The sequence below is a fragment of the Gaeumannomyces tritici genome (genome assembly GCF_000145635.1).
Source record: "Gaeumannomyces tritici R3-111a-1 unplaced genomic scaffold supercont2.2, whole genome shotgun sequence".
Classification (NCBI taxonomy): domain Eukaryota; kingdom Fungi; phylum Ascomycota; class Sordariomycetes; order Magnaporthales; family Magnaporthaceae; genus Gaeumannomyces; species Gaeumannomyces tritici.
In genome coordinates this window covers 3,923,937-3,949,476 of record NW_008804546.1, presented here as the reverse complement: position 1 = coordinate 3,949,476, position 25,540 = coordinate 3,923,937, and the positions used below count along the sequence as shown (strand labels likewise).

General features: G+C 59.0%; 11 protein-coding genes across 11 annotated transcripts in view; 5 read left to right on the top strand and 6 right to left on the bottom strand.

Annotated features, from left to right (window-relative positions):
* The window catches only part of GGTG_03898 (hypothetical protein), a gene marked incomplete at both ends in the record, with an annotated part of 1,470 nt that extends 954 nt beyond the window's left edge, over positions 1–516 (bottom strand). Inside the window, 2 exons of the mRNA XM_009221681.1 lie at positions 32–177; positions 203–516. Coding sequence (XP_009219945.1) covers positions 32–177; positions 203–516 — 460 coding nt within the window. The remainder of the gene's footprint in view (positions 1–31; positions 178–202) is intronic.
* A 181-nt stretch (positions 517–697) lies between these two features.
* GGTG_03897 (hypothetical protein) lies at positions 698–2,013 on the top strand. The gene is made up of 2 exons (XM_009221680.1): positions 698–1,219; positions 1,324–2,013. The coding sequence occupies exons 1-2, from the start codon at positions 797–799 to the stop codon at positions 1,960–1,962; spliced, it is 1,062 nt and encodes a 353-aa protein (XP_009219944.1). The 5' UTR covers positions 698–796; the 3' UTR covers positions 1,963–2,013.
* A 218-nt stretch (positions 2,014–2,231) lies between these two features.
* GGTG_03896 (transcription factor steA) lies at positions 2,232–5,422 on the bottom strand (the record flags this gene model as incomplete). Its single annotated transcript, XM_009221679.1, has 4 exons — positions 2,232–2,274; positions 2,810–3,112; positions 3,546–5,196; positions 5,299–5,422. 4 exons carry the CDS (start codon positions 5,420–5,422, stop codon positions 2,232–2,234), a joined length of 2,121 nt encoding a protein of 706 aa, XP_009219943.1.
* Positions 5,423–7,913: 2,491 nt separating this feature from the next.
* On the top strand, positions 7,914–8,657 carry GGTG_03895 (hypothetical protein; the record flags this gene model as incomplete). Its single annotated transcript, XM_009221678.1, has 1 exon — positions 7,914–8,657. Exon 1 carries the CDS (start codon positions 8,115–8,117, stop codon positions 8,655–8,657), a length of 543 nt encoding a protein of 180 aa, XP_009219942.1. The 5' UTR covers positions 7,914–8,114.
* A 4,562-nt stretch (positions 8,658–13,219) lies between these two features.
* GGTG_03894 (hypothetical protein) lies at positions 13,220–13,556 on the bottom strand. The gene has a single exon (XM_009221677.1). It carries the CDS (start codon positions 13,528–13,530, stop codon positions 13,348–13,350), a length of 183 nt encoding a protein of 60 aa, XP_009219941.1. The 5' UTR covers positions 13,531–13,556; the 3' UTR covers positions 13,220–13,347.
* Positions 13,557–13,671: 115 nt separating this feature from the next.
* GGTG_03893 (hypothetical protein) lies at positions 13,672–14,166 on the bottom strand. The gene has a single exon (XM_009221676.1). The coding sequence runs from the start codon at positions 14,159–14,161 to the stop codon at positions 13,799–13,801; it is 363 nt and encodes a 120-aa protein (XP_009219940.1). The 5' UTR covers positions 14,162–14,166; the 3' UTR covers positions 13,672–13,798.
* A 956-nt stretch (positions 14,167–15,122) lies between these two features.
* GGTG_03892 (hypothetical protein) lies at positions 15,123–15,970 on the top strand (the record flags this gene model as incomplete). Its single annotated transcript, XM_009221675.1, has 3 exons — positions 15,123–15,168; positions 15,541–15,582; positions 15,660–15,970. The coding sequence occupies 3 exons, from the start codon at positions 15,123–15,125 to the stop codon at positions 15,968–15,970; spliced, it is 399 nt and encodes a 132-aa protein (XP_009219939.1).
* A 1,952-nt stretch (positions 15,971–17,922) lies between these two features.
* GGTG_03891 (nucleolar complex-associated protein 3) lies at positions 17,923–20,574 on the bottom strand. Its single transcript, XM_009221674.1, has one exon. It carries the CDS (start codon positions 20,466–20,468, stop codon positions 18,435–18,437), a length of 2,034 nt encoding a protein of 677 aa, XP_009219938.1. The 5' UTR covers positions 20,469–20,574; the 3' UTR covers positions 17,923–18,434.
* A 206-nt stretch (positions 20,575–20,780) lies between these two features.
* GGTG_03890 (thymine dioxygenase) lies at positions 20,781–22,672 on the bottom strand. The gene is made up of 3 exons (XM_009221673.1): positions 22,125–22,672; positions 21,192–22,024; positions 20,781–21,103 (listed from the first exon to the last, which is right to left on the bottom strand). Exons 1-3 carry the CDS (start codon positions 22,164–22,166, stop codon positions 20,971–20,973), a joined length of 1,008 nt encoding a protein of 335 aa, XP_009219937.1. The 5' UTR covers positions 22,167–22,672; the 3' UTR covers positions 20,781–20,970.
* Positions 22,673–22,788: 116 nt separating this feature from the next.
* Positions 22,789–24,443, top strand: GGTG_03889 (2-amino-3-carboxymuconate-6-semialdehyde decarboxylase). Its single transcript, XM_009221672.1, has one exon. The coding sequence runs from the start codon at positions 23,040–23,042 to the stop codon at positions 24,180–24,182; it is 1,143 nt and encodes a 380-aa protein (XP_009219936.1). The 5' UTR covers positions 22,789–23,039; the 3' UTR covers positions 24,183–24,443.
* Positions 24,444–24,655: 212 nt separating this feature from the next.
* GGTG_03888 (hypothetical protein) overlaps positions 24,656–25,540 on the top strand; it is a gene marked incomplete at both ends in the record, with an annotated part of 1,694 nt that continues 809 nt past the window's right edge. Inside the window, 3 exons of the mRNA XM_009221671.1 lie at positions 24,656–24,697; positions 24,811–24,962; positions 25,081–25,384. Coding sequence (XP_009219935.1) covers positions 24,656–24,697; positions 24,811–24,962; positions 25,081–25,384 — 498 coding nt within the window. The remainder of the gene's footprint in view (positions 24,698–24,810; positions 24,963–25,080; positions 25,385–25,540) is intronic.

The following is a 25,540-nucleotide window of genomic DNA, read 5'->3' as shown; positions in this document are numbered from 1 at the left end:
AAAAANAAAAAAAAATTGAACCAAAACTCACGCTGGTTGACCTCCATGTCGGTGATGGTCTGCCACTTGTCCGTGGCGACGAACCACGCGTCGCCGCGCCGCCGGCAGCTCAGGTCGATGACCAGCCTGTCCGCCGCGCCGCCGAGCGCGGCGAGCACGGCATCCAGGCGGGCGCGGCTGAAGCGCGCGCGGGAACAGGAACGACGTGACGATGACCTTGTCGGCGCCGGCGGCCAGCCAGGCCGCGGCGTCGGCGTCGGTCACGCCGCCGCCGACCTGCAAGCCCCCCGGCCAGGCGGCCAGGGCCTCGCGCGCGGCGCCGTCGTTGCCGGGTCCCAGCATGACGACGTGGGCGCCGCGCAGGCCCGCGGCCCGGTACAGGGCGGCGAAGTGGGCGGGCGGGTGCGCCGACACGTGGTTGGTGCGCAGCTCCGACGTGGCGCTGCCGAGCGTCCCGCCCACGATCTGCTTCACCTGCCCTGCGTGCAGGTCGATGCAGGGGCGGAAGCGCGTCATGGCTGGTTGTTGTGCCGGTGGGTGTTCGGTTGCGGCTGTTTTTGTTTTGTGCTTTTGTCGAGATGGGGGTTCGATTTAGTGCAACGAGAGCGCTGGCTGGCTGTAATTGATATGACGTTGGGGCGGGGTAGCTTCCATGCAGAACCGCCGGCAGGCTCTTGGGCGGAGCGAGCGGGCAGGGGTAAATTTTTGCGATGAGCCGCGTCGACGAGATCCAGAAAAAAAATCCGTAGCAGCGTCATCGCCACCTCTCCTTCTACCAACTCCACAACCTCACACAATGCCGTCCGCATTAGGAAAGCGCAAGCCGCCCTCGCACGAGAAGAGCACCGCCACCAAGGCCGACACCCAACAGGACCCTCAGGACATCTTCAGGCGCCTCTTTGAGCAGCGCTTCACGCCCCTGGAGCCCGCCCCTTCTACGCGCCGACCAAAACACGCAGCCCCGACGACGGCTCACGACGACTCGGACGATTTCGACGACGACGATACCGACGAAGACGGGCTCGACTCCGACTCCGACGACGACACAGACCTGGACGATGACGAGGACGGGGCCGGCTCCGAATGGGGCGGAGTGTCGGACGCGGACGGCGATAGTATAGACGGCTCGGACGAGGTCGAGGTCGTCGACCACTCTTGCAACCCGCTAGCCTCGGACGCGGCCCCGTCCATGACCAAGCAGGAGCTGAAAGCATACATGGTGCGCGCATAGTCCCCGAGGGAGCAGCATCGCACATGCACACATGCACGCACATATGGAGGACAACAACGCTAACCCACACGATCCACAACTCAACAACCCAGTCCTCCCGCCCGCCCTCCATAGCCACCGAGCCGAAACAGCAGCCACCACCACCACAAGGCCGCAAGTCCAAAAAGACAGCCGCGACAGCCGAGGACTCGGCCGACCTGCTAGCCAACGACCTAGCGCTACAGCGGCTTCTGTCCGAGTCGCACCTGCTGTCAGCCGCCACCGCCGGCCAGGCGTCGTCGTCGTCGGCCACGCTGCTGTCCTCGGTCGCCGCGACCCCGGCCGCCGGCTCGGCCGCCTTCGCGCAGGGCCGCCTGCGCCGCCGCACGGCCGACCTGCGCATGCAGGCCCTCGGCTCGCGCGAGTCCGTCTTCGCCCAGCCCGCCATGCCGCTCGCCATCCGCAGGGGCATCGCCCAGCACCGCGCCGCCAGGGAGCAGAGGAGGCGCCGCGAGGCCCGCGAGTGCGGCGTCATACTCGAGGCGCCGTCTTCGTCGTCGTCGTCGTCTGCAAAGAGCCGTGCTGGTGGTGGTGGTGGTGGTGGTAGTGGTGCCCGTCGCGGCGGCCCAAAGGTTGGGATGCCGGGCGTCGGCAAGATGTGCGGCGCAGAGCTGAGGATTAGTGCCAGGGATGTGCGTGACATTGAGGGCCGAAAGGCCGGGCCTGAGAAGAGGAAGAAGAAGAGGAGGTAGGGGTTTACGAATTAGTTGCGAAAACAATACAACTGTATTCTCCGCTGTCGACTGTAGAGTTGTGTCATGTCCTATGTGACGGGGCACTGGTCATATTCACGACATCAAACTCCACCGGAATAACTATCTCCAACTTGCATTTTCATACCACCCATGACAGTATATAGCTACGAATTAGGCGGTGGGTATCAAAGTAGCCGACATCCTAGCCGAATGGTCCAGGACAATATATTACTCAAAACCAAGAGATGTCCTCGGAGCAGCACTGTTCACACATAATCAAGACACATGACGCAACAGTTGACCTTGGAGCTTTTGTTTGATTCAGGAGAAAGATGCGGAGGAACCATGGCTTGACCAGAGGGCTCTTACTCCAGCGAGTTCTATATCGGGAACGTGATAGTCGGGCCGAACAAGATTTTGGAACAAAATGGAAGAAGAGGTGTCCGGATGAAAACGTGAGAAATGACCAAAGAAAAAGAAGGTCGTCGAGAAACCAGAAAAGGGGTGTATAAAAAGAAGAGGACAAAGAGAAAGGGTAAAAGGGAGTAAATGGTAAGCGCCGGTGTATGAAGAAACACGAGAAAAAAAAGTCACCGTTTGAATTTCTCGTGTGAGAAAACGCCCATAAATATGCCGTGCAAGAAGGAAGAATGAAGTAGTCACCACCCAAGAAATCCCCTACCCTAGAGCATAATCTCGTATCCAGAAAGCCGTCATTGTTGACAGCACAACAAACCCATCCCATAGTGGTACAGAATGCGGGCTCGACCCGTCGGAGATATCCGACGGCGAGCCCACAAGGAGAAAAAGGAGCAGAACAGGGTATCGGTGATGAAGTCATCACATCATGCCGCCGGCGTTGATGGGCTGTGGTTGGCTCATCTGCATGGGCATGCTCAGCGTCTGCAGGCTGTTGTAGGCGGGGGCGTGCGACACCATGCCCGAGTGTGGGCTCGATGAGGTTGATGCCCCAGCGTTGCCGTTTGCGACCGAGTTGAGCGAGGCCGTGACGTAGCCGCTATCCGATGTCGGCGAAGCCTCCTCGAGAGACCCGAGGTGGTCTTCGCCCGAGTACTCCTCCTCGTCCTCGCCCGAGAGGATGAGACCGCCGTCGCCGCCGTCGGCCCTGTCGTGCGTGCGCTTATGTCTAGAGAGAAAACCGTTAGTTCTTCTGCCGCCTTACAAGCCAAAGACAATGTCGCTCCTGTAGAAGTGTTGTGCTGCTGCTGTGTTGTGGCGTGGCGCTGGCGGTTTCTTGCTTGGCTCTTGCGACTCAATCTCATCGATGGTTTTGTTTTATACATAGCAGGCGCACAACAGCTTCCAACGAGGATCGGACAAAAGAAAAAGTACATCAAGGAAAAGGCAGGGGCATACTGTGCTAGGTTGTCTGATCTGGAGAACGCCTTGCTACAATAAGGGCAGATGTAGGGTCTTTCTTGTGTATGGGTTCTCACGTGTCTGGAGAGGTCATGGTCAGAAACACGGCGGTCGGGTTTGGTTTGTTTCGCTTTTTGGTTAGGTTTTCGAGTTGGGGGGAGGAGGCATTGCCAACAAAAGAAATGTAGTCCCGGTCTTACCGCTTGAGGTGCTCTAATCTCTTGAAGAGACGACCACAGGTGGGGATGGGGCATGAGTGCGACTTCTGCGGGTACGGGCCCAGCTCCATGACGGTCGCCGAGCGTGCCCTGCGGATAACGTTGGGTCCGCCCTGCATTGCCCTGCGCTCATCCATATGGCCACCGACGTCGTCGGGGAGCATGGCGGAGTAGTCCTGCTGACCAGGCTGCTGCGGCAGCGCCATCGAGTGCGGTCCGGGGCTGCCCTCGACCGTCGAGAGCGGCGTGCCGTGGCGCGACAGCTGTTCCATGGCTTCCCTCTGGTGCGAGGCCATGGGCATTCCCTGGTTGCTGTAGATGAGGCCCGGAGGGGAGTTGTCAAGCGACTCGTCTCCCTCGGCGACGGGACCGACCGAGGCCGATACTGACCTGCGCAGGTCCGAAGGCCTGTGAGCAGTCGCCGCCGCAGTTGCAGCCGCAATCGCCGACATGCCCGGCGGGATTGAGGACCGCCGCCTCCTCTGCTTGTAGGTCGGAGAACCCTCAATGACAGAGTAGACGTTGTTGGATCCGTATGACCTGGTGAACTGCGGGCCAGCCAGATTTGAGGGAGGCAGCTGAATCATGCCGTTGAGTCCGTTGACGCCATTCAGGTGGTCAGGAATGGCCGTGTAGAGGCCGGTCTCCTCGTTGGCGATGTAGGCCGGCTCAGCGCCCATTCCCAGGGCCTGCTGAGGAGGCGTGAGAGGCTCGAAAGAGATGCCCCGGTTGCCGTAGTCGTCGTAGTGGGAAGAGACGAAGGAGGGCGCAGGCGAGTACTCAAGAGCATAGGCGGGCATCGAGGCATGACGCTGGTGGCCCTGGATGGGAACACCGTTCTGGTTGTACTGAACACCGCGGTTGTAGTCAGGCTCCCTCTTGACCGCCGGCTGCGCCTGCATGGCAGGAGCCATGCCCATCGCTCCGTAAGGAACCATGGCCTCGAGGTTGTCTGGCAAAGGGGCCATCGACTGGGGCATTTGTTGGGGCATCGAGGGGGCCATAGTCTGCGGCATGGTCTGGGCCATCATCTGGGGTGGCGGCATCGAGTCCATTGCCCTCATGACGGGGGAGGTCGACTGCGAAGGAGGGAAGGAAACCTGCTGGGCGTTGAAGGACGACGAGTTGGCTTGCTGCGCCTTTGTCAGCTGCTCGTACAGCGACTGCGACGAGTCGTACTGGAACGACAGAGCCGGCTCGCTGACGGCCATGGTGGTAGCCTCCTGGCCCATCTTCTCCCTCTTCAGATCCCGCTCAAGAGCATCGAGGAAGAGGCGGTCGTGCGGTACGCTATACCAGTAGAACACCTTCTGCTTCTTCTGCGTCCTGATGCAGTTGTTCTTGTAGAGGAAGTCGAGGAACTGGCTCTTGGGCTCCTCAAGAGAGGCGTCGGTGCCAGACTTCAGGTTGCGCAGATCCGAAAAGATGCCCTCCTCGAACTTCTTGGAGTTCTTGACAGGGCGGCCAAAGGCCTGGAACCTGAAGGACAGGCATCGCACGATGTCGGTGCCCGAGATGTGGAAGAGGTTGTTCCATAGGACGCACGAGACGTACTCGCCCGTTGGCAGCAGAAACCTCCTGATGTACTGGTCTGGTTGCCAATCGACGGGTGCGGAGATCAGGAAGTATTTCACTGGCGAGAGGAAGAGCGCACAAAGTTAGCCTCGGCCGCTTCACGGGTGTCCGAGATGCGCATTATCAGGTAGGTAGAAGACGCCGCTGGACCAGAACCTACAGTTGTCGACTTGTTGCAGGGCGACCTGAGCATCGTGTGGCAATGCCTGCTGGGCTTCTGTGCTGAGCATGAAGGTCTCTGGTTTTTGGGGCGCGGGCGCCACGCCAGCATTATGAGGATACATGATGAACAGTCGCCACGGTAAATGATGGAAGGCGGCGAGTCCGTGTCCGAACTCGTCGTCGGGCGGTCAGGGGAGTGTCCCCGAGCGAGCTGAAGACGTGGTCGAGGTGCGTCGCAGTCGGCAGGCGCTGCCTGTGTGCGGAGGGTGGTGTCGCGTCGTGTGGTTTGTCGCTTGGTGTTGTTGCGAACGAGGAACTTCGAGTCCAGCCCGGAGGATGATGTGTTTGTGCGAGGAGTGTTTGTGTGTGCGGCGGAAGTCGTCCGACCCAACAGCTTCAAGCGCAGGGTGGGAGAGGCGCCAAGCAGTGCACCGTCTAGGTGCGCGTTTGTATAAAAGGAAAATGGGTTACTGGCAGCAGTTGCTGTGGCGGCAGGTGGAGATGCGGCGTCCTCGGGCTCGATAAACCGACCGGCCTCTGCGATGGGCAGGGGGTGAGTAAACAACGAGTCGAATGGAATTAGGTGGATTATTGAAACACGAAGACCATGCGCGCCCAAGAAAACGAAAGGCGAGTGCCGTTGAGAGAATGGATCTTCCCGAGCACCAGTGGTTATCAAACCGACAGGATGGCAGGGCGAGTTTGCGACGCTGCGTGTCGGAAGAAGAGGCCGCGTGGAGAAGCGAACTGCTGGGGACAGAACAAGCGAAATGGCACAAAAAATGACTGTCTGCGGTTCCACGGAGACAGGATGTGAACAGAGGCGAGAGAAGATAAAAAAGGGGGATAACCTCCTCGCGAACAAAGTGACAAAAAGTTTGGGAGGGAAGGGGCGTGAAAAAAAGGGGGAGGGAAGGGAAGAGTCTTGAATAAAGGGACGTGGGTGGACTGCGAGAGAGCGAAGGGCTGGGGGTTTAATGATTTTCGCGCGGCAGAGGGGGCTGCAACCGACCACTCTGTGTGGCTGCTGGTCAGGTACGGTGGCTCGGTGGTAGGCAAAGTGGCCTGCTGGGTAAAAAAGAGGCGTGTGTCCCCCGTCGACCTGGGGGAGGGATTGGAGGTGTGGGTGTGTGCATCTGCTGCTGGTCCGTCGGCCGATGGACTGGTGCTCTTCCTTCTTTGCTGCCAGCATTGGGCATTGGACCAGAGGGGGTGGGGAACGGAACCGACGAGCACAAACAAGCACAGGGGAGCAAAGATCACGGTCCTAGTGGGGCGAGATGTGCAAATGTGGGGAATCGGCGAGTAACGCAGCGGCAACAAATTTCCTCATGGCCGAGGAATAAAACGAGATAAAATAAAATAAAAAAGGCCCCTAAAAAAAGAGCCCGCCCACTGTTCCCTTCGGCCCAAAAGAAGGCTAACAGGGATCAGGCAAGCAGAGGTCAATGCAGGGATTGAGGCCAAGACACGACTCTGCACCTCCCCTGGCGTTCCCTCGACCTTTTGACCTGGGTCTCCGTGCGTCGCTCGCCCGCGGTGCATGCCAGGCCATGCCTGTGGTGATTGCGGGCTCTGTGGCTCTTTTCGCCTTCTCTCTGTTCAGATCCTCTTTCCGTCCTCTGGCTCCCATCCCCCCATCTCCACCCTCGATGGTCAATGCCACCCGGTCAGGTCGGGCCTGTGATGGATCCGTAATAGTCCAACCCAGCAAAAAGCGCGGTCCGTGGTCCGTGAGCCGAGCCCGCTTTTGCACACGCCAGCCGACCGGCCAACGACTTGCAACGTCCACCTTGCCTAGCAGTTAGTTGCCTGCTTTGGTTTTTGTGAGGGGAGGAGGGAGAGGGCTGTGCCTGTGACACAGTTATCGAGGCACGCGGACGCACGAGCACGGACCAGAGAGGGCATACATCACGCTGCTACTATCTGGCCTTGTGGCGTGCCTTCGTTCGCCCCCTCCATTCGTCTTCCTCACTTTCCTTTTTTGCTTTGGTTTGTGTCCAGGCTGCGGTTGATGGCGGGGAAGAGGGTCTCTTGGTGCAGACTGTCCCCCTGGGCCCTTGGGAACTGCGCAAGAGTCGCCGGCACGTCATGAATCAGGAACAGCTCCCGGCGGCGCGAGAGACTGGATGGCAAGGACATGCCATAGAGCCGATAGTGATTCCCCTCTCCCGACATGACCATGACGTTCCTGGGCTTGACGGATGAGTCTCGCGAAAGAGTCGCCTCTTGGATCGGTCGCCTAGCACATCAAACCACGCGAGCCGGGTGCAGATGGTGCTATGGCTAGGCAAAAACGGTGCTGGGGGCTGGCAGTACTAGCAGGCACGGCATCATCATATCCTCCCAGCTAGTATGGACGTGGACATTGAAGGGCCCCTGGCTAGCAGCGCCCCGCACCCGAATGGTGTTGACGAGTGTGCATGAAGGGTGGCGGCCTAGCGGCGATATGTTCCGTCTCCAAAATAAACCAAAAAAAGAAGAAAGCCCCCTCCCCTCGTCGCAGCGCCTGATCCTGGGAGGGCGGATGCGCATAGGCCACGCCCGTAACGCAACCCGCGCGCGCGGTTGGACGAGGCGGGCGCTACAGTTTAGGGACAGCTGGGAGAGCACGCCGCCACGGGACTGACAACTCAGGGAGTGAGAGAGGGTGCTTGGCAAGGCGCATGGGGCTGCCATGATTGGGCACGAGCGCCAGTTCGCATCGCCAGTGCCCTAGGACATTCATGCGTTGCACAAACCACAAACCAGCACTTCTAGCGCCTCGCCCTGGCGGGCTCAGAGGTCGGGGAGTGACAGGCACTACTGGCTACCATGGCACGGCGAACGAGCGCGCAAGGAGGTCCATTTGCGCGACTCCATCCTCTTATTACTGCGGGCGTGTTATTTGGTCATCTCACCAGCAAAATGGGCACGCAGCTCCGAGGGCCCATTGTTTTTCTCTCTTGCAGGTGGAAAGCTGCATGCGCCCTCCCAGGTTGCCAGGTACCCCCCCCCCCCCTGGCCGAGGATGTGGACTCGCCCCAGGGAAGAAAAACGGCCCAAGAGCGGCGAGGACATGGCAGGGGCGGACCCGCGTCCTTTTTGGCAATGATCCTGTTCCTGCTGCCGTTCCCGTCCAGTTCGGGCTGCGAGGTGAGTCTGTGCCCTGTGCACAGCTCCCCTCCATCATCTGACAAGCGGTCGGTTGCAATGCGCAGCCGCAGCTGTGCCGGCAGGCAGACGGACAGACAGGCAGAGGAAGCGGCACAGGGCGGTCGTCGCCATGTCGGAAGAGCTGGTGGTGCCAGCGACGCCGGTGCCGTCGGACTGCCAGGTCGACGGGAGGTAGGCTGGGGTGATAGACAGAGCCTGTAGAAATACTCTATCCAGAATCCTGGCCTTACATGGGCAGTAAACATTGGGAATCAGAACCCCGTCGTGTTTCCTACCAGAGACCCACTCGCTTCCTCTCCCTCCACAAAGAGATGCACAATTGCCCATGGGGCCTCAATTTGACGAGGCGACGACCCAAAATCTCGACCAGCTGCAGTGCACAACATAATCTCCGGACTCCTGAGCGCTGCACAGAAAAAGATATTTGCGCCGCGTCCGAGCGAGCCCCCGGATGGAGCACCTACTTTGACTGGAGGCTGCTAGGTACTCTACCTGTCTGCTACTGTACCTACCCACGCTGCCAGCACAAGGACGCAAACGACCGATCAAGATGCGGCTGCTGGTCTTGGCAGTTGGGGCCAGCCATCCAAGCCAAGCCGGTCGGACCGCCCATGTCCGTGGTGCACGTTGATCGGCAACCGCATCAGAGACAGGTGACGGCATCCGTCCCTTCTCTCTGTCAACCGAGTTACGCCCTGATTGTGTCGGACGGCGTTAGGTTCCGACAGATACATTACAGCACGGGTGACGGGCCACAGGAATCGGCTTGTCTTGGGCGTCGGCACTGTGCAGCAAGCAAGTAGCCCAGCAGAGTCCCGCCCCCTTGCTGGCGAGATGGGTGCAAATGGAATGAATGACGGGATACGATGCTGTCGGGTCCAAACAGGGCACTGGCCCACAACTTGTCTGTTATAGGCAAGCCAACTTCCATGCGGGCAGAAAGATGAGAGCAGCTGCTATTACGAGGGCCCAAAATAAGTGGTGAGGTGGTCCCGGTGCAGCAACCCTGCGTAGTGGACAAGTCCGATTTTGTTTTTGCTCCGGTTGGGCCAGTCCAGTGGCAGTAGCGTCCACCAAGGTCGCATCGGGGCTGGCCAATCCATGTCGCAGCCAACACAGACGGGCAGTGCCCTGTCAATATGAAACACGCCTGGCGCAGTGCCTCAGAAATAGCTTAGGTCGCAGGTTTTCTGCGCTAGTGCCCATTTTGGGATGGCTCGGCTGCGCTGCGTCCACACACCGCACTGAAGCGCGGCTCATCTTGCCCCAAGAAGGAGAAAGTGAGGGAGAAGGAAAAAGGCCTGGACCACGAGAGCCATCCATCATTCCTTGCCGGGAGACGCCAGCTTGGGGGTCCACCCAGCATATCCCAGTCCTCCTCACGCGAACGCGCACGCGCTCTTGCAGCGCCCGCAGCTCCTCTCTTCCCCTCCCCTCCACCAAACTATGGGAACTTCTTTGCTTGCGTGCTCGTAGGCCAAGAAGACACCCGCTAACTAACCATGGGCGGGGCCTGTCTTTGAACGTCCATCGAGGCTGTGCAAAAACGACGCTGGACGGGATTGGACGTGGGCTCCATGGACGGCGGCACCAGCTGGTGTGCGAGCCCTTTCGGCTCCCGCTGATTTGTCTGTCGATGGGTCCAAGATATCGCGAGACAAGTCTCGGCTGTTGTTGGATTGGCTGGGCGGGGATGTGTTCTCTTGTCCTTCCATCCTATTCCTTTCTGCTCGGCTTCAGTCAGTAGCGAGCCCCATCAGAAGAAAAAGAGCAGGGGAAAAAAAGACAACACGGCTGCTCCAACCGCCGACGACCGCTCAACACAGCGGCTTCTTCTTGCTGCCCGCAGCTTGGCTTTAGGTTTCCTTTCGTATTGTATCTTGCCCCTGCCTCTCATCCGGTCGTGTAGCACTGCAGGTCATGTACCTCGTGCGTAAGCTTGTTTTTGTTTTTCCTTTCTTCCTCTTCTTTCCCTTGGCACGAGGCGCAGTCTAGAACTGGGCCGAGATGCATGCAAACACCGGTGTCATCGCACCTCTGCGACAGGAAGTTGAGGCCACGCTAGGCGGCCTGCTATCGGTGATGCAAAAGTAAAAAAGCTTATGAAAACAACAGCGCATAATTCCACAGTGGGACGGACGGACGGCCTTTCGTTACCGAAAGGGAAAAGTTTCCGCTGGCAACAGGGGATAGATCCTCCAGCCCGGCGCCGCGGGAAGGCAGGCCCTCGGTAGACATGGGCAAGCTTCTGGCTGGCGAAGAAAATGAACAAATCCGGGCCTAGGAAGTGAGCTTCCATCCAGGTAGATGACAACCGCAGAATCAGTCGAGCGAATCAGTAGAGTGAGAGACGCGTCCTCGAAGACGAGTGGGGAACCGCAGAACTAGACCAAAAAGATATGTTGGCCAAAGCCATGAAGCACATCCTGTCGGCCGCCTTGCGGCTTTGCGCCGTTGTCAGCGATGGGCCACTGACCTCGTGGTGGTGGGGGATGTGCAGAGGGGCCTGAAAGGGCAGGTGGATCCGTTTGATCGCCGTCCAGCATTGTCCGAAACCTGCGGCTGGGCAGGGAAGGAAACAGACACGCACAGAGCAAAGGAAGAAAGAAAAAAGACATAAAAAAAAAAAGGAGCAATGAGAAGAGGGGAAGACGGCCGGGGAACATCCTCTTCTGGCAAGGGTCCATATCGGAGGGGACGGTCTTGGTCTTCCGGAGCTGGGACCGTACCTACGACATGACGGCCATTATTTGGGACGAGATCACTGACACTTGCAGGCTCGGAGGAGCCGAAGGAAATATGTCCGTTGCCCAGAGGAGACAGAGGGGAAATATTGGGTGAGAGGACCCACCACGGCCGGTCTAACCTACATCGATCGAGAGGGTGGTGAGGGTGCCATCGTCCCCTGCGTCGAGAAAGATATTACATGCTGCACAATTACGGCGCAACGCAGCTTTGCATACACTCCACGATAAGGAGGACGAGGGGGCGTCAGCGGCCCCCCCCCCCCCCCCCCCTTATTCACGAGCACGCCGGGACAAGGCGAGGGCATTCCCGGCCGGTCGCCCGTCTCGCCAGCGGAGCGTAAAACGGTTCACGGGCGCGCGTCGGCTACTCAGCACCGCTGGCAGCGTGCCACCCGTGCCTGTTACAGGCTGCACTGACGACGGCGGGCGGGCGGGATGCTTGCTCGCTCGCGCCTGATCGTCCCGCTACCCTTGCACAGCCTCCCCCCGGCTCCTCTTCGTTCCTCAGGCAAGCGAGAACAAGAAGAAAAAAAAACAGTCAGCAGCAGCGCAAGCCCGCGGCGGCCGTTGGCGGGAGGGGACTCCCTGCCAGGCTGGGAATTGTACCAATGTCGAGTCTGGCTTGAGGCGGCATGTCGGGCGGAGAGGGAGGGAATCAGGGAAAAGATAGCCGTGGTGGGATGCAAGGTCGCACACGAGGCTACCCTGCGAGATCCCTTGTAATTTCCCCTTGCTCGTCTTTCCTGGCACGGTGCCCGAAAAAAAACCGGACTGCAAAATTTATTCCCCACCACCACAAAAAAAGGAGCCCATTCAGTCTGCGGTCATTTTGCCCTCTGCATCTATAATCTAGCAAAGCGAATAACGTCATTGTGGCTATAAGCAGTGCCTTTTGCATCAAGATAATCACAAATCCCTTGAATGCGTATTCTTTTCGGTGTAGAGTGGTGCGCGGGCATACCGTTCGGTTTTGGTGCTGGTGCAATTGTGTTGGGAGAGGTAGAGTTTGGGTGGGGAAAAACATTTGCAGTCCGGTTTTTTTTTTCGGGCACCGTGCCTGGGCCGCCCGACGCGGTCCCACCGGGTGCATCTAGCGCGGCGAGCGAGAGAGCCCTTGCCCCTCCTCCCTGTACCTGCTTCTCTCTGCCGTGAGCGCGGGCTGGCTGGCTGGCTGGCTGGCGGGCGAGACTGGGCTGGCGTGGGTTTTCTTAGACATAAGCAATTTTTCGAAACACGTCGCGCTATTCGCTGGGAACGAGGGAGCGCCACGCACCCATGTGGCGCGTGGGCGAGCAAACAAACAAACCGGACAGGCCAAACAGGGTTCCCTGGTCGGCGGCCGTGTTGGTGATGGTGCTGATGGTTCGTCGCCCTCTTGGGCGAAGCGCCCACCCTCGAGAGCCGAGAAATGGAGACGAGAGCGTTACGCTGGGAAAAACAGAGCCGTCGGTCGGTCGGCCTTTGGGGCATCATATCAGTCGCCTATCAAGCAAAACCACCGGCCCCCTATGTGGTATGGAGTTTGGCTTGAATGGCCGACTGGCTGGGACGCTGTCCACGGGAAGGTTTTTTTTTTTTTGCCCGCTTGGGACTCTGTGGTTGGGTGCCGATCCATGATGCAAACAGCGACCCTTTGGCCACGCTGTTTCAAAATTTCAAAAACGACGACGGGTCACACCCGTTACCACCAACCCCTCCCTCCATCCCTTTTCTCCACGCTTGAACAGCAAGCAGAGAAAAAGAAGGCCGGAAAATAAAATCGGGCTAAGCTTATTCCATCTTGCGAGATGGATTGCGCCGTTTGTGCCTGCGGGTTTGCGGACTTGCGGGTTTCCAACCAGGCAGTGCGGGCCCGTCCAATGGGAAAATAGCCCTCCAATCAAGTGGCACCCCCCCGCGCCCGGCGCTGGCCCGTTGACTGGCCAGGCGTTGTGTCTTTTGGCTGCACCGCTAGCCGCCTCTCCGCTGCTGTGCGTGTGGCTTCTTGGCTTGGTCTGCAACGCTGAACGGTGATCGGCAGGCAGCGCCCCCCCCCCTCACGAGAGCCTCCAGCGGTCTGCTTCTTTGGCCGTGGAACGCCCGCTGGCTACAAAAACGCGCTTAGTGCGATTCTATTTCCGGCAACTCGGTCTCTGTGATGGTGCCTACAGGCCTGCCACATCCCGCTGACCAGCCGCATTGTGCATACCCGCCCTGCCCTCCTCTTTGCCGTACTCCTTTGGCTCTCCTTGCCGCCCGGTAGCAAGCACATGGACCTTGGAGGGCGGAGCGTTTACACCCAATCGCGCGGCGACTGTCGTCCACACAAGCGGTTTCTTGGGCGGCATCGTGGCATCTCAGATGCGGAATCTCAGGTACCCGAGATCTGGTAGGATGGACGCCACTCCAACCCGAAACCTTTTGGACGGCCCCAATTCCTGGCCGCACGTCCGTCGACCTTTAACAGGGCGGAAGAGACAAAATGATTGCCGGCGACTAGGGGCCTGTCACGGTGGCAAGCCGGCGGGGTAAGGTCGGGCAATTGAGAAGACGTATCTCCCTCCAGCATCTTGGAAAGAGTTCAATGATGGCGGCTCTCGCAACCTCGGGGGGCCGTCACACTCCTTCGTGGCGGCGCTCGGCATGTCGGTGGGCGTAATGCACGACGGGAGCTCCCACACCCTCACACAGTTGTTGGCGCTTCCGGTCCGACAGGCAGACAGCGCATTTGCCTCGCTTGAGGTACGCACGGCTCCTCTCGGTCGTCACCGTGCGAGCACTGGTATTCGGCGCCATGTGCATCTCGATGGTCCAAGGTTTGCCAAGGTCGTTCACGATGTGTCCATGGTCACTCCCTTCGTGTCGGGGCTGCCAGGCCGGCAATGCTGTCTGCCGACTCTTGCGTCTGTGGATGAAGCTGCGCAGACCACACATTCCGTATGTCTTTTTTTTTCTTTTTTTTTTCTTTCTCTCAGTCATTTCCTTTTTGCCCATTCCAGAAAGCCCCGTGGAGTTCGGGCTCAGTAGCGGGCTCGAGTGGGGACGCCAGGGCCCAGTCAAGAGCAACCAACTTGAAACCGAGCCAGAAGAAACTTGGGGTGTTGTTTTTTTATTCTTGGCTGCCTGTTTGGAGCTTGATGAAACAAACGACTACGACGTAGCTGGTTGGGCTAGCCTCTGCAACTTATCACACGAGCGGCGGCACCGGTGGCGTCGAGGGCAGCCTGCAAAGAGACGGGCACATGAATAAGGGAATGGAAGAGAGAAGGCGGACAAAAGGGGGCAAGAAGAAAAGCTTCTCCCTCTAGAGCGCGCAATGCAACAGGGCTCGTGATTTGTGATTGGTGTTCCTGGATCTTGCATGAACATGGAGCTGGCCCAGATTGTCGAATGGGCGAATGGGTCGCGACGGAGAAATGGGAATTGGACCATGGGAGGTGGAGGAGCCCGAAGGCGCGGCCAGTTGCTCGGTGTTTCTTTGGGCTGAGTTGGAAAGCCTGGCCGGGGTTGCTGCGGGCGGGGCATGGACGCACGACGGTGGAGGAAGGAGGGACCCTCGGCCATGAAGCTCTGGCACTCTGGGAGCGTGATGGCGACAGCAGGTGGGTGGGCGCTGCACCTGCCTCGACCAACGCGGTCGTGCAGCAGGCGAAACAAGCGCCGGGCCATGGATGGAGTGGGGTCTCCTTGGGTCGCCCCAGGGCAACCTCGTAATTAATCAGGAACATGAAACACGGTCGGCCATGTCACGTCTTCTTCCAGAAGCCGCTGGCAGCGGGAGCAAGACTCAAGACTCGCAGCTCGAGCTTCATCTTGCGGTGCCACCCCAAAAGTCCCGCCCCACAGACTCCCACCACTCGAGACCAGACCTGACGTGACCAGCTGACCGACCAACTGACTTGGCGAGCGGGCGAGCCGCGCGACTCTTGACTGCGTGGAAATGTCTGGTACTGGGACCAGCAGGTGTCCTACCTGGGATGCATACAGTACGTGATAACAGGATCGGTATATCGGGGCGTACCCTGTCCGCTCCCCCGCGGTCGGGGATAGATGACCTCCCCACCTCCCGTGGCCCGTGGCCCATGTTCCACGACCCGCGCACCAACCTCCAAAAAAAACCCGCACACAACAAATAATAGCCAGCGCCTATTTTTTATATGCTATCTAATGGGCAGTTATTTTTCCTTACGCCCTCTATAATTTTTGAGAGGATCTGAGGCGCGTGTTGTGGTGACGAGGCATTGCAATCAATTGGTTTGATTTTGTTTTGTGCGGTTTTTTGTTGGAGGCTGGTGCCGCGCTTCTTTTACACCCTTTAGGCTCGGTCCATTTACGCCGTCCCTGAGACAGGCATACAGCGCAGGTAACTGTCGGAGCAGAGGGGGAAAAGACAGGCCCCTGTCTGTCCTTATGTCCTGCCCTTCCGGCCAGTCGCGGCCGAGGGAACGGTCCGGCTGCTAAAGTCGCCACTGCCCAGTGCGAGTCACCACTCGCCAGCCTCTGCCTGATTGCTCGTGCGGCGGTGGCAGTGCCCTTGGGGTGTGCTCTCCCTGGCCCGTCAACGACGCATCCAAGCGCACGCCTCAGGTTGGCGGGTCTCCTGTTGTCCCCTTGTCGCTTGCCTGCTCCAGTCTCTCCCCCGGACCGCTCGGCAGCTCGGCAAAGGAATCGCAGCAGAGCCTCGACAAAGCCCACAACGCAAAAGCTACCACCATTTGCCGTCCGCCTCCACACTCGCAGCTGTCGATCATGACCCATGATTTATGCCCGCGGGATCAGGCTGCTTGATGCCAGCGGGTGAAAATCAGCCCAGAAAAGGAAAAAAGGTGGAGGAAGAAATGTGAAAGGGGAAAAAATAGGCGGGGGTGCTTACACCCATGTAGTAGACGCACCCAAAGAACACCATCGGGCTTTCCACCTCCTACAGCGCCTTACGGCGGCTGACTGCACCTTGTCTTGCGGCAAAGTCCCGGAGCGGGAGAGAGCGGGAAAAGGGCGCCATGCCAACCCGACTGACTTGCTCGATGTAGAGTGCAGAGCAAGGTCATAGCCCGAGACCTCCCACCACCTCTCGCTGGGACCTGACTGGCTCCCCGTCTGTTTTGCCTACCCGAGAGGTCTAGACCCCATCCATCTTCTTTTCTTCGCTGCTGGCCTTTCGGCCGGGCACATATGCCTGCCCTTGTCCGCCTTGGTTGTTTATCAAGTTGTGTCACCAGCCTGGCCAGCAGGCCGGTGGCACACGCGCGCGCGCCACAAGCCTTCCTGGACATGCAGACACGCTTCGGCGCCTAGTCTGGAATGGATTGCATCCGATGTGCCTGGCCAAACTCGTGGTTTGGAAAGACATACCTAGGCCTGTCGGGCAGCAGGTCCTCATCGGCCCCGGGTGCCCATTCCAGTCTTGGCTTGTAGGAAATAAACCCGCGCTCGCTCTCCCTCTCCCTCTCTTCCCATGTTTCTCGCTCATCTGAAACCCTGACAGAGAACGACCGTGCCATGCTTTTATTCTCTCTCAGGTTCATCAAAACTGCCAGGACATGGGCAAAGGATCCGGCTTTCCGTCTCGTTGAACTTCCAACAGCGCACGCACGCACACAAACCGTCCATCTCTGCGCCCTATATAGTGTCGTCGGCGGGAAATAAATAAAGCCCAAAGTCTAAGCTGCAGGTCCTACCGTAAACAGAACATGCACGCTCAGGTTCCTGACTGTGGCAATTGACCAATAGCCTTGTCTCCATCCATAGCGCCTGCCCTGGACTCGGATATATTGGCCACTTTGTTCAGCCCTGACAAATATCTTTCTCCATCCCCTCTCTCCTCTTTCGGCTCTTTTCTGACGTCAAACTTTGGGTAGGCATCGTGGGAAGCAGATCGATCTCACCCCTGCTGCTCTGGGCCAAGATAACGTCGGCCGGGGGGAAGGATAGAACGTCCAGCCGCCTTCTCTACCGGGGTGATTTTCTTCTTTTTACACACAAACATAGCGTGTGCCCACTATCGTAGACATTAGAAATAAAAAATGGGGACAGCGTTGCCTTCCCTACCTCCTACCCCCTCCCTTTTGCCCAGCCTCGCCCTATTTTGCTGACATTTTTGACTGTTATAGGCAGTTTTGCGCATGTGCCGGCAGCGGTTCCGGACCGATGGCGTAAAGGGGATCGTCGCTCCGAAACGGCAGGGGTAGGTGTGAATGGACTGCGGATAGGGCATCTCGGTCGCCTAGGGGGTTAGTGGGTAGTGGTTGGTGGTGGAGACCCCGTATGTGCGTACGTACCATGGTGTGATCTGGCCTGCCCGCCCATGCTATTTGTTTGGAGCCTTTCTTTTCTTGGTCTTGGGGGTATTCGGTCGATTGGCGTCGGCCATGGAGATTGTTGGGTTTGGGTTCACACATAACATCAAAAGGGCGAGGGGGGCATCATCATCTTCCTCGTCCGGCATCATAGGGCTCCAGGGCACAGAAGAAAAAAACAGGCTCACGGGGTGTGCATGCGTCCCAAACACTGACAGCCAAAGTTTGTTAAGGGATCAAGGCCCCCTGCAGGCCGTACCTTGCAGTGAACGTCGTCGAAGTCGCCTCCGGGCTTGCTGCCCTCTATTTTCGTTTTTTCTTCCTTCCCTCCTGTTGGCTCTTTTGCCCCTCCCTCCCTCGGTCGGCCTCCTTCCCGGCTGCTTGGACGCATGACGACCGAGTCCGAGTCAGGGGCGCCATGTTCGATCGAACGACACTTTCTTTCTCGTCCTAATCTTCCCCCGTCCCCCCCACAGGGACCCCGGAAGGCGTAAATGACCCGTTTATTACGTGGTGAAAGTTTCCCTCTTGGTAAAATGTGCGCAGCGCAAAGCATCCCGGGGGGCACCGTGGGATGGGGGGCAAGCAAGGACGAAACGTGATTCCTTGGTCGTTCATACTACGGACTGCTATATGTGTAAAAAAATAAAAAATAAAAAAAAAGGCCCGAAGAGGCTTTAAGAGGCAAAATGGCTCTTAAAGTGCTCTCGGACGGGCGAATAGATAGAACTGATCGATAGAGATAGAACGCTTCGGTGCTGGGTGTCCTTGTCATCGTCATCATCGCCCCCACGACAGACTTGGGTGGAGGATTAAGCATGGCGGAACGGCACAGGGCCAAGACGGCGATGTTGATTTCTTGACTGAAACGAAGGATGGTGGGTATCAAATGTCTGTGTGCTAGGGTGACAACTGAGAAATGACATTATTCCAAACGGGCTCTCGTTCATCAACGTCTAGATAGACACATTCTTCTCCAACAGCTTTGCGCCCTCCCGGACCTTCGGGCAGAAGTGTCTTCGTAGCAGCTCGCCTTCCCAGACGGTGGTGGCGAAAGGGTTGCTCCCCTCCACTGTGTCGCTGAGCGGGTTGTATTTGCCATCCCCCTTGCGCTCATCGGTGCTCCAGAGCGCAGCAATCTTGTTGCCGTGCGTGTGTGACACGTCGTGGAGCAGTGCCAGGGCGGCCTGGCACGACTTCTCGGGCATGTGCAAGGATGCCGTCATGATCTGCTTGGAGAAGGCGGCCAGCCGCAGCGGCGGCACGGACCGGATGTTCCAAGGTGGCAGGAGGACCGCTGTCAGGCAGCGGACCAGCAGCACAGTCGTAGTCTGCAAGTTGACCTTGTTCGACCTGTTTGCCGAGGCCTCTGGGCTGTCCGGGTCGGGTAGATGTAGCGAGCGCGCTCCGAGCTCTAGATCAGGGCTCGTTGACAGAGCGGACAAGCTCCGGAAGAGATGCGTAGTAAAGAAAGACAGATCGAGGTGGAGGGCATTACGGCTGTTGTGAGAATCTTGTCCAGCTAGAAGCGCGAACGCAGTGACCACGCAGAGCAGAGATTCTCGGCTCGTGTTTCTGGTCCCTAGATCGTCGTCCTCGACCCCTACGTCCGCATCCTCGTCCCCGGGCTCGCTCCCGCCCGCCTCTGTATCCCGAATTAGGTCCTTCAGGGCTTCCAGGAGGTCGCCAAAAAAGTCCTGGTTGATCAAATGCGCATATTTGGACAGGCCCTCGAGCACTGCTCCCATCAGGTGAGGGAGTCTCAGTTTCAATATGCGGAAGTAGGTGGCGAACACCAGCTTGAGCGTCTCAGACTGCACCTTGTCCCGCTCCTCGTGGCTGACGATGGCATCGGCGTGGGCCATGTCCTTCTCGACCGCCTTCTGCTCCTTGAGGAGCTTCCTCTCTCGCTTTGTGCGGAACTCCCGCTTGGCCTTGGGCTTCCGTTCCTCCGCCGGCCGGTCCACCTTGTCTTGGGAAGCCTTGCCGGAGAACTCGGACAGCAGCCGCAGGTGCAGGAACAGGTTGAGCACCGATTCGTCGACGCGAAAATTCCGAGCTTTCATCATCCTGGAGAGCACCGAGACGGCCTCCATGGCCGGCTTGCCCTCTTCGTCGTCCTTGAACAGCGTCTCCAACGCACGCAGGCATTTGCGAAACGACTCATCCGCTTTCCTGGTGCTGAGCTTCTGAACCAGGATCTTGATCAGATCAGTGCGGAAGTTGAAATGCGGCACCGTGGTGAGAAGAGTACAGGCGCACGTGATGGCGATGCCGGACAGACCGGCACCCGAACCCGGCTGCTTGGACTTTGCTAGCGTCGCGAGCTCCTTGATGTACGCCTGGTATCCAGATACCAGCGACTGTTCGTACAACCGAACCCTGCGGACCTCCTTAGAAAGCTTCTCGGCCGGCCCGTCTGCGGCGGGGCGGATGCGGTAGCCCGGGATGACATCCTTGTAGACGGTCATCTGGGTTGCGAGCGCGAGCTTCTGGACGGCCGGCAGTTTTGAGTCGCCGATCTGGGCTAGAGCTTTGAACGCCCCCGGATTCTCCTCGGGATCTTCGGCGAGGGCAGAGGCGATCTTGGCGAGCTCCTCCTTTGCCTTTAGGATCTGCTCCCGCTCCGAGACCTTGGGGACCGCGGGGGCAACGGGCTCGGCCTCACCCTCAGACTGGGCCCTGGACTCGCTCTCGCCGTCAAGCCAGTCCTCGTCGCTCACCACCGACGCCGTGTCGGCCTCGACCTGGGCTTGCTGGATCTGACCATCGGCGGTCTTGATGGGCAGACGGGTGCTTTCCTTCTCCTTCTTCTTTCCTTTGCGAGGCCGAGATTCGTAGTCCTGCTCCAGGTCCCAGCTGGCGGCATTCTTGAAGAAGGCCTTCTGGATCCCGGTTTTGAACGCCTCATCACCACCCTCAGAGGGTGGCGGGGTGATCCTGCGTCGCTTGACAGGTCTCATTGTCATTTCCGCGTGTCTTGATACCATGCCAGCTGCTAGGGGACGGGCGATTCCAAAAGCTGAATGAAGGGTTGGATCGCTAAGGCTGGGACTGCTGCTGAAGGCGTGTGTATGGCCGCCCAGAAAAAAAAAATGAACAAAAGGTCGTTGACTGCAGATAGCCCCATAGTTTCTGCGAGATTGTGACTGATGATTGGTTTCTTTACTTATCGCATGGCGATGATAAGAAAAATCGGTACCCACTGGCCCCATGTACTCAGGCAGCTCGGAACTTTTACATGCTCATCCAGTCGACGAATCGACTATTGAGCAAGATAAAGAAAGATGAAAAATGGAAGGCAATAAAGTGAGTACTTTCAAGTCACTTGCATATATATACCTAATTCTTAAATTCTCTCATGTGTTTTTTTCTCTCGATAATGCTTGTTGTACGGGGTCGTCGTGGTTGCTGCCAGACGTATAATGTCTTGTCGCTGCCCAAGTAAGGTAAACACGAGTTACTGTTCTTCTCTCCATTCCAAGACATGTCTTAGTACGTCGCCTCGAGCCTCTTCACCAGGTACTCTCCACTCTGGATGCCCTTGTACTTCTTCTGGGCCTCGTCGGCATAAGTTCCGGGAATAGTTTCGATGAAGCTCTCGGTGTTGGGGTTGCAGAAGTAACTGGGGAAGTGAGATTTGTCAGTCCTCGTGCTCAATCTAACCAGCGCCGACGGCGGTGATAAAAAAAATAGGAGTCGTCGCAACTTACGCTATGCTGTACCTTGCAGGGTGGATGTTACCCTCACAAGTCGGGGGCTCGACAACCCTATGGATGGTGCTCTTGATGGTGTCGTTGCTCCAGCGCGCGAGGAGGTCGCCGGCGTTGACGACGCAGGTGCCGGGGATGGGGGTGGCGTTGACAAAGGTGCCGTTGGGGCTCTTGACCTGCAGGCCGCCGCGGCCGTCCTGGAACAGTAGCGTGATGGAGCCGTAGTCGGAGTGCTCGCCGGCCCGGACCTGGCCCGGGTTCACCTTGAACACGTTCTTGTCCACGGAAGGGTAGTGCAGCAGCCGCAGTGTGTTGTCGCCCACGTCGACGAAGCGGTCAAAGTAGGTCTCGTCGATGCCGATGCCCACGGCGATGGCGCGCATGACCTCGACGTGGATGGCCTTGCACCGCGCGAAGAAGTCGAGCATGATGGGCTTGAACTCGCGCGCCTGCTCCTTGCCCGCCCCGGGCCACCGGTTGGGGAAGGCCGGGTCGTCATCGCGCCCGATCTCGAATGACTCCTTGATATCGGGGGCCGACTGCCTGAGCTTGGCGACGTCGTCGACGTCCTCAAGCTGCGTCACCTTCTCCCGCCCCGGCGCCGAGTAGCCCCGGTTGGCCGCCGGCGTGGTCCAGGCGAGATCCATCTTCTCCTCCGACGAGAGCGTGAAGAACTTGGCCGAGGTGGCAAAGACATTCTCGCGCGTCTCGTCGGGGATGGGGAGGTTCGACAGGTAGATGAACCCGGCCGTCTGGAACCCATGCAGGATAGCTTTGGCCGTCTCCTGCCTCTGACTATCTGTCCCAGTCAGGAACTTGGAGAAGTCGATGAGCTGATCGAGGCGTTAGCGCTGCACGGATGGGGCAGCGTGTGCCTGGGTCGGGAGGGCTCAGCCGTAAGCTTGGCTGATCTGTCGAATGGTAGCGACCTACCGGGATCACGAGACCATCGCCGGAAACTGCTGCCTTCTCCATCTTACTCGACTGGATGGATGCAGCTATATCTTTTGTTTTGGTTATGTATGGAGCAGGGATGGTATTTGGTGAAGGAGAGAGTAAAGAGGATGCCGGGTGTGCGTAGTCGCCTACTTCTGTCACAGCTCAGCTGGTAAAACCAAGACCAGGATGCCTTTTAGAATGGCCTGCGGATGCTGGGGGATCACACTCAGATGCAGGTCTTATGTACAAAGATCCGACAAGGAAAAAAAACTTTAAGATTTGGCCGGTGCCAGCTTCGGAGGACCCCGCGAAAGCTTAGCGTCTAGTGGCCTGACGAGGCAGGGAGGGCGCGTAGACAAAGCCGTTGCAGGCGTGGCTATCATACAAGGGGTGGCCCCTCCTTGGTCGGCCGAGGGTCGGGTAATCCCTCTCTGAACAGGTGTAGGTAGGTACACACAATACATGTGCAGTACCGTGTACACAGAATCTCTGCGCCGGCAGGAATGTGCGGTCACACGGTAAGGTCGTGATAGGCAATGCGCCCGAGATAAGCGGCTAGAAGGCGGCGGGGAGGGCCGCATATGCGGGGTGGTCACCCTTGTCGGTGCGGGGTGGGGGTTGGTCTCAGCCCACATTGGTCAGCCCTGTCTTTGCCGTCGGGCAAAGCAAGCGTCCAATCAAGTCTGGTCAAGTCCGTCCAAGGCCCTCGGTGGTATCCCCTGAGCAGGTGCAGCAGTGGAAGCGGACAAGCGGAGTCGCGATGGGCAAGAGACTTGTTTGACTCGATACACACAACTTAAAAACTTTATCTCGCTACCCCCGCTGCGCACCAGAGACCGTGTCTGCCGTTGTGACGTCTCTCACCTTCTACTGAAACAGGCGGAAACACCCGGACATCAACCTCAGGCCATGGCATCCTCCAAGGCACGGGTTGTGGACATCCACACTCACATGTACCCGCCGTCGTATGTCGAGATACTCAAGTCGAGGGAGACCATCCCCCTGGTGAGGTCCTTCGACCCGGCCCAGGACCCGCGCCTCATCCTGCTCGAGGCCGAGGTCGCCTCGCTCAAGGCGGCGAGCTCCAGCGGCGGTGATGCGCCTGCAAAGCTGCCAGGACGGCCCCTGACGAAGCACTACGCGTCTCTGGACCAGAAGCTGCACTTTATGGACAGCCACAGGATTGACATCTCCGTCGTGTCGCTGGCGAACCCGTGGCTCGACTTCCTGGCCCCCTCCGAGGCCGGGGCCGTGGCCGTGTCGATAAACAACGAGTTCGACGCCATGTGCGCCGCCCACCCGGGCCGGCTGTTCTTCTTCGCCACCCTGCCGCTGACGGCGCCCCTGGACGTGGTCCGGTCGTCCATCGAGCACGTAAGGTCGCTCAAGCACTGCCGCGGCGTGATCCTGGGCACTTCGGGCCTCGGAAAAGGGCTGGACGACCCGGACCTGCTGCCCGTCTTTGACGGCCTGGCCGCGGCGAACCTGCTCATATTCCTGCACCCGCACTACGGCCTGCCCAACGAGGTCTGGGGCCCGCGGGCGAGCGACGAGTACGGGCATGTGCTCCCGCTCGCGCTGGGCTTCCCGATGGAGACGACCATCGCGGTGACGCGCATGTACCTGGCGGGCGTCTTCGACCGCGTGCCGGCCCTGCGGATGCTGCTGGCGCACAGCGGCGGGACGCTACCGTTCCTGGCGGGCAGGATAGAGAGCTGCGTCGTGCACGACGGGCACCTCGTGCGGGAGGGGCGGGCCGGGCGGCCGGGCCGGCGGACGGTCTGGGACGTGCTGCGGGAGCAGGTGTACCTCGACGCCGTCATCTACTCCGAGGTCGGGCTCAAGGCGGCCATCGAGGCGAGCGGGGCCGACAGGCTCATGTTCGGCACCGACCACCCCTTCTTCCCGCCCTTGACTAGCGACGAGGACGGCGAGTGGGAGAGCGTCGGGCTCAACTCGGAGGCGGTGCGGCGCGCGCTCGGCGACGGCAGCCAGGGGGCGGTGGGCATCATGGGCGAGAATGCCATCAAGGTCCTCGGGCTAGACGTCTAGTGCGTGTGGCTTGACTGGCGCAGAGCTGGAGATGATGGCGTGATATCATGTGCATCTTATGGTGCGATGATAAAGAAGCTATTTGCAACTTGTATCCTGCAACCCAAGGCGACACTTAGATACAAACAGAATAGCCAATATCACTTCGTTTCCGGGCTGAAAGTAAAACCCGTTGGTCGATCAGAACAACGGGTAACATTCGCTTGGAGAGCGATCCTCGAGTGAATAGTAGTGAATGCAGCTTCAGGGGCTGGTCGAGTTCATGTGATGTGTGTAACCATTTGATGGAATGAGGATGTGTGTTGATGGGAAGGCTAGAGCGGGGGTGCTGTGCTGCGCTTAATTCGGGGTGCGTCATGTGCCTGCAGGGCGCACTTCAGTGAAGGCTGACTGCGCCTCGTGCTGTATCTTGGGCCAAAGATCCCCCGTTTCGTGCGCTCGTCTTCCATGCAAACTCTCAATGGGTCCGCAAGATGAAGAAGACACTGCTTCTCTGCTTTATACACGGCTTCAAGGTATGCGCAGCACATATCGACTCTCTGTGTTGCTGGCGGGATGGCTCAAAGAGGCTATTTCGAGCTGGGCTATGGAGGCAGACAGGCCGTACTGACGAATGACGATTCCGCAGGGGGGTGAAGACACCTTTGGGACCGGCTTCCCCGAGCATCTGCGCCAGCTCGTCGCCGAGGAGCTCCCCAAGGTCGATGTCCGGGTCGTCGTCTATCCCAAATATGAAACCCGAGGAGACCTGGCCGAGTGCGTCGACAGGTTCAGGGACTGGTGCGTTTCTGCCTCGCCTTGTGGTGCCCGTGCTCCTTTAAAGGACTCGATCCCTCCGAGGCCTTATCTGTCTAGGTAGGTAGGCACCCGCGCGCTGACGACCAGAATCTCCCGCCAGGCTGCTGGAGAAAGTCATAGACATCGAGGTCAACTCGGGCACGCCATCGCCGACCATCGACCCCTCGGTGCGCACCATCCTCATCGGCCACTCGATGGGCGGCATCGTCGCCGCCGAGACGGTCATGGCCCTGACGTCGGAGAGGCCCATCCAGCCCGCGGGCTCCGCCAAGACGGCCGCCGCCACGGCCGCCGCCGACGCCGCTAGGCGCCCGACGTCGCCGTCGCTCACGTCGCTCATGTTCCCCTACGTCCAGGGCCTGCTCGCCTTCGACACCCCTTTCCTCGGCATCTCCCCGGGCGTCGTGGCCCACGGGGCCGAGGGCCACTACAACCAGGCCTCGGCCGCCCTGGCGCAGATCAGCGGGCTCACGGGCGCGCTCTGGGGCGGCGGCGGGGCTGCCGCCGCCGCCGGGCAGCAGCAGGCCAGGTCCGCCGACGGCAAGCGGCCCGCCGCCGCG

Bases quoted from the DNA above. Each gene is read 5' to 3' on its own strand.
- GGTG_03897 (XM_009221680.1), top strand. From the start codon at position 797: ATGCCGTCCGCATTAGGAAAGCGCAAGCCGCCCTCGCACGAGAAGAGC. The intron at 1,220-1,323 runs GTGCGCGCATAG...TCAACAACCCAG, and splicing joins AGGAGCTGAAAGCATACATG to TCCTCCCGCCCGCCCTCCAT.
- GGTG_03894 (XM_009221677.1), bottom strand. From the start codon at position 13,530: ATGCCGCCCAAGAAACCGCTTGTGTGGACGACAGTCGCCGCGCGATTG.
- GGTG_03893 (XM_009221676.1), bottom strand. From the start codon at position 14,161: ATGACTGAGAGAAAGAAAAAAAAAAGAAAAAAAAAGACATACGGAATG.
- GGTG_03891 (XM_009221674.1), bottom strand. From the start codon at position 20,468: ATGGTATCAAGACACGCGGAAATGACAATGAGACCTGTCAAGCGACGC.
- GGTG_03890 (XM_009221673.1), bottom strand. From the start codon at position 22,166: ATGGAGAAGGCAGCAGTTTCCGGCGATGGTCTCGTGATCCCG. The intron at 22,025-22,124 runs GTAGGTCGCTAC...CGCCTCGATCAG, and splicing joins GCGATGGTCTCGTGATCCCG to CTCATCGACTTCTCCAAGTT. The intron at 21,104-21,191 runs GTAAGTTGCGAC...TCACTTCCCCAG, and splicing joins CCTGCAAGGTACAGCATAGC to TTACTTCTGCAACCCCAACA.
- GGTG_03889 (XM_009221672.1), top strand. From the start codon at position 23,040: ATGGCATCCTCCAAGGCACGGGTTGTGGACATCCACACTCACATGTAC.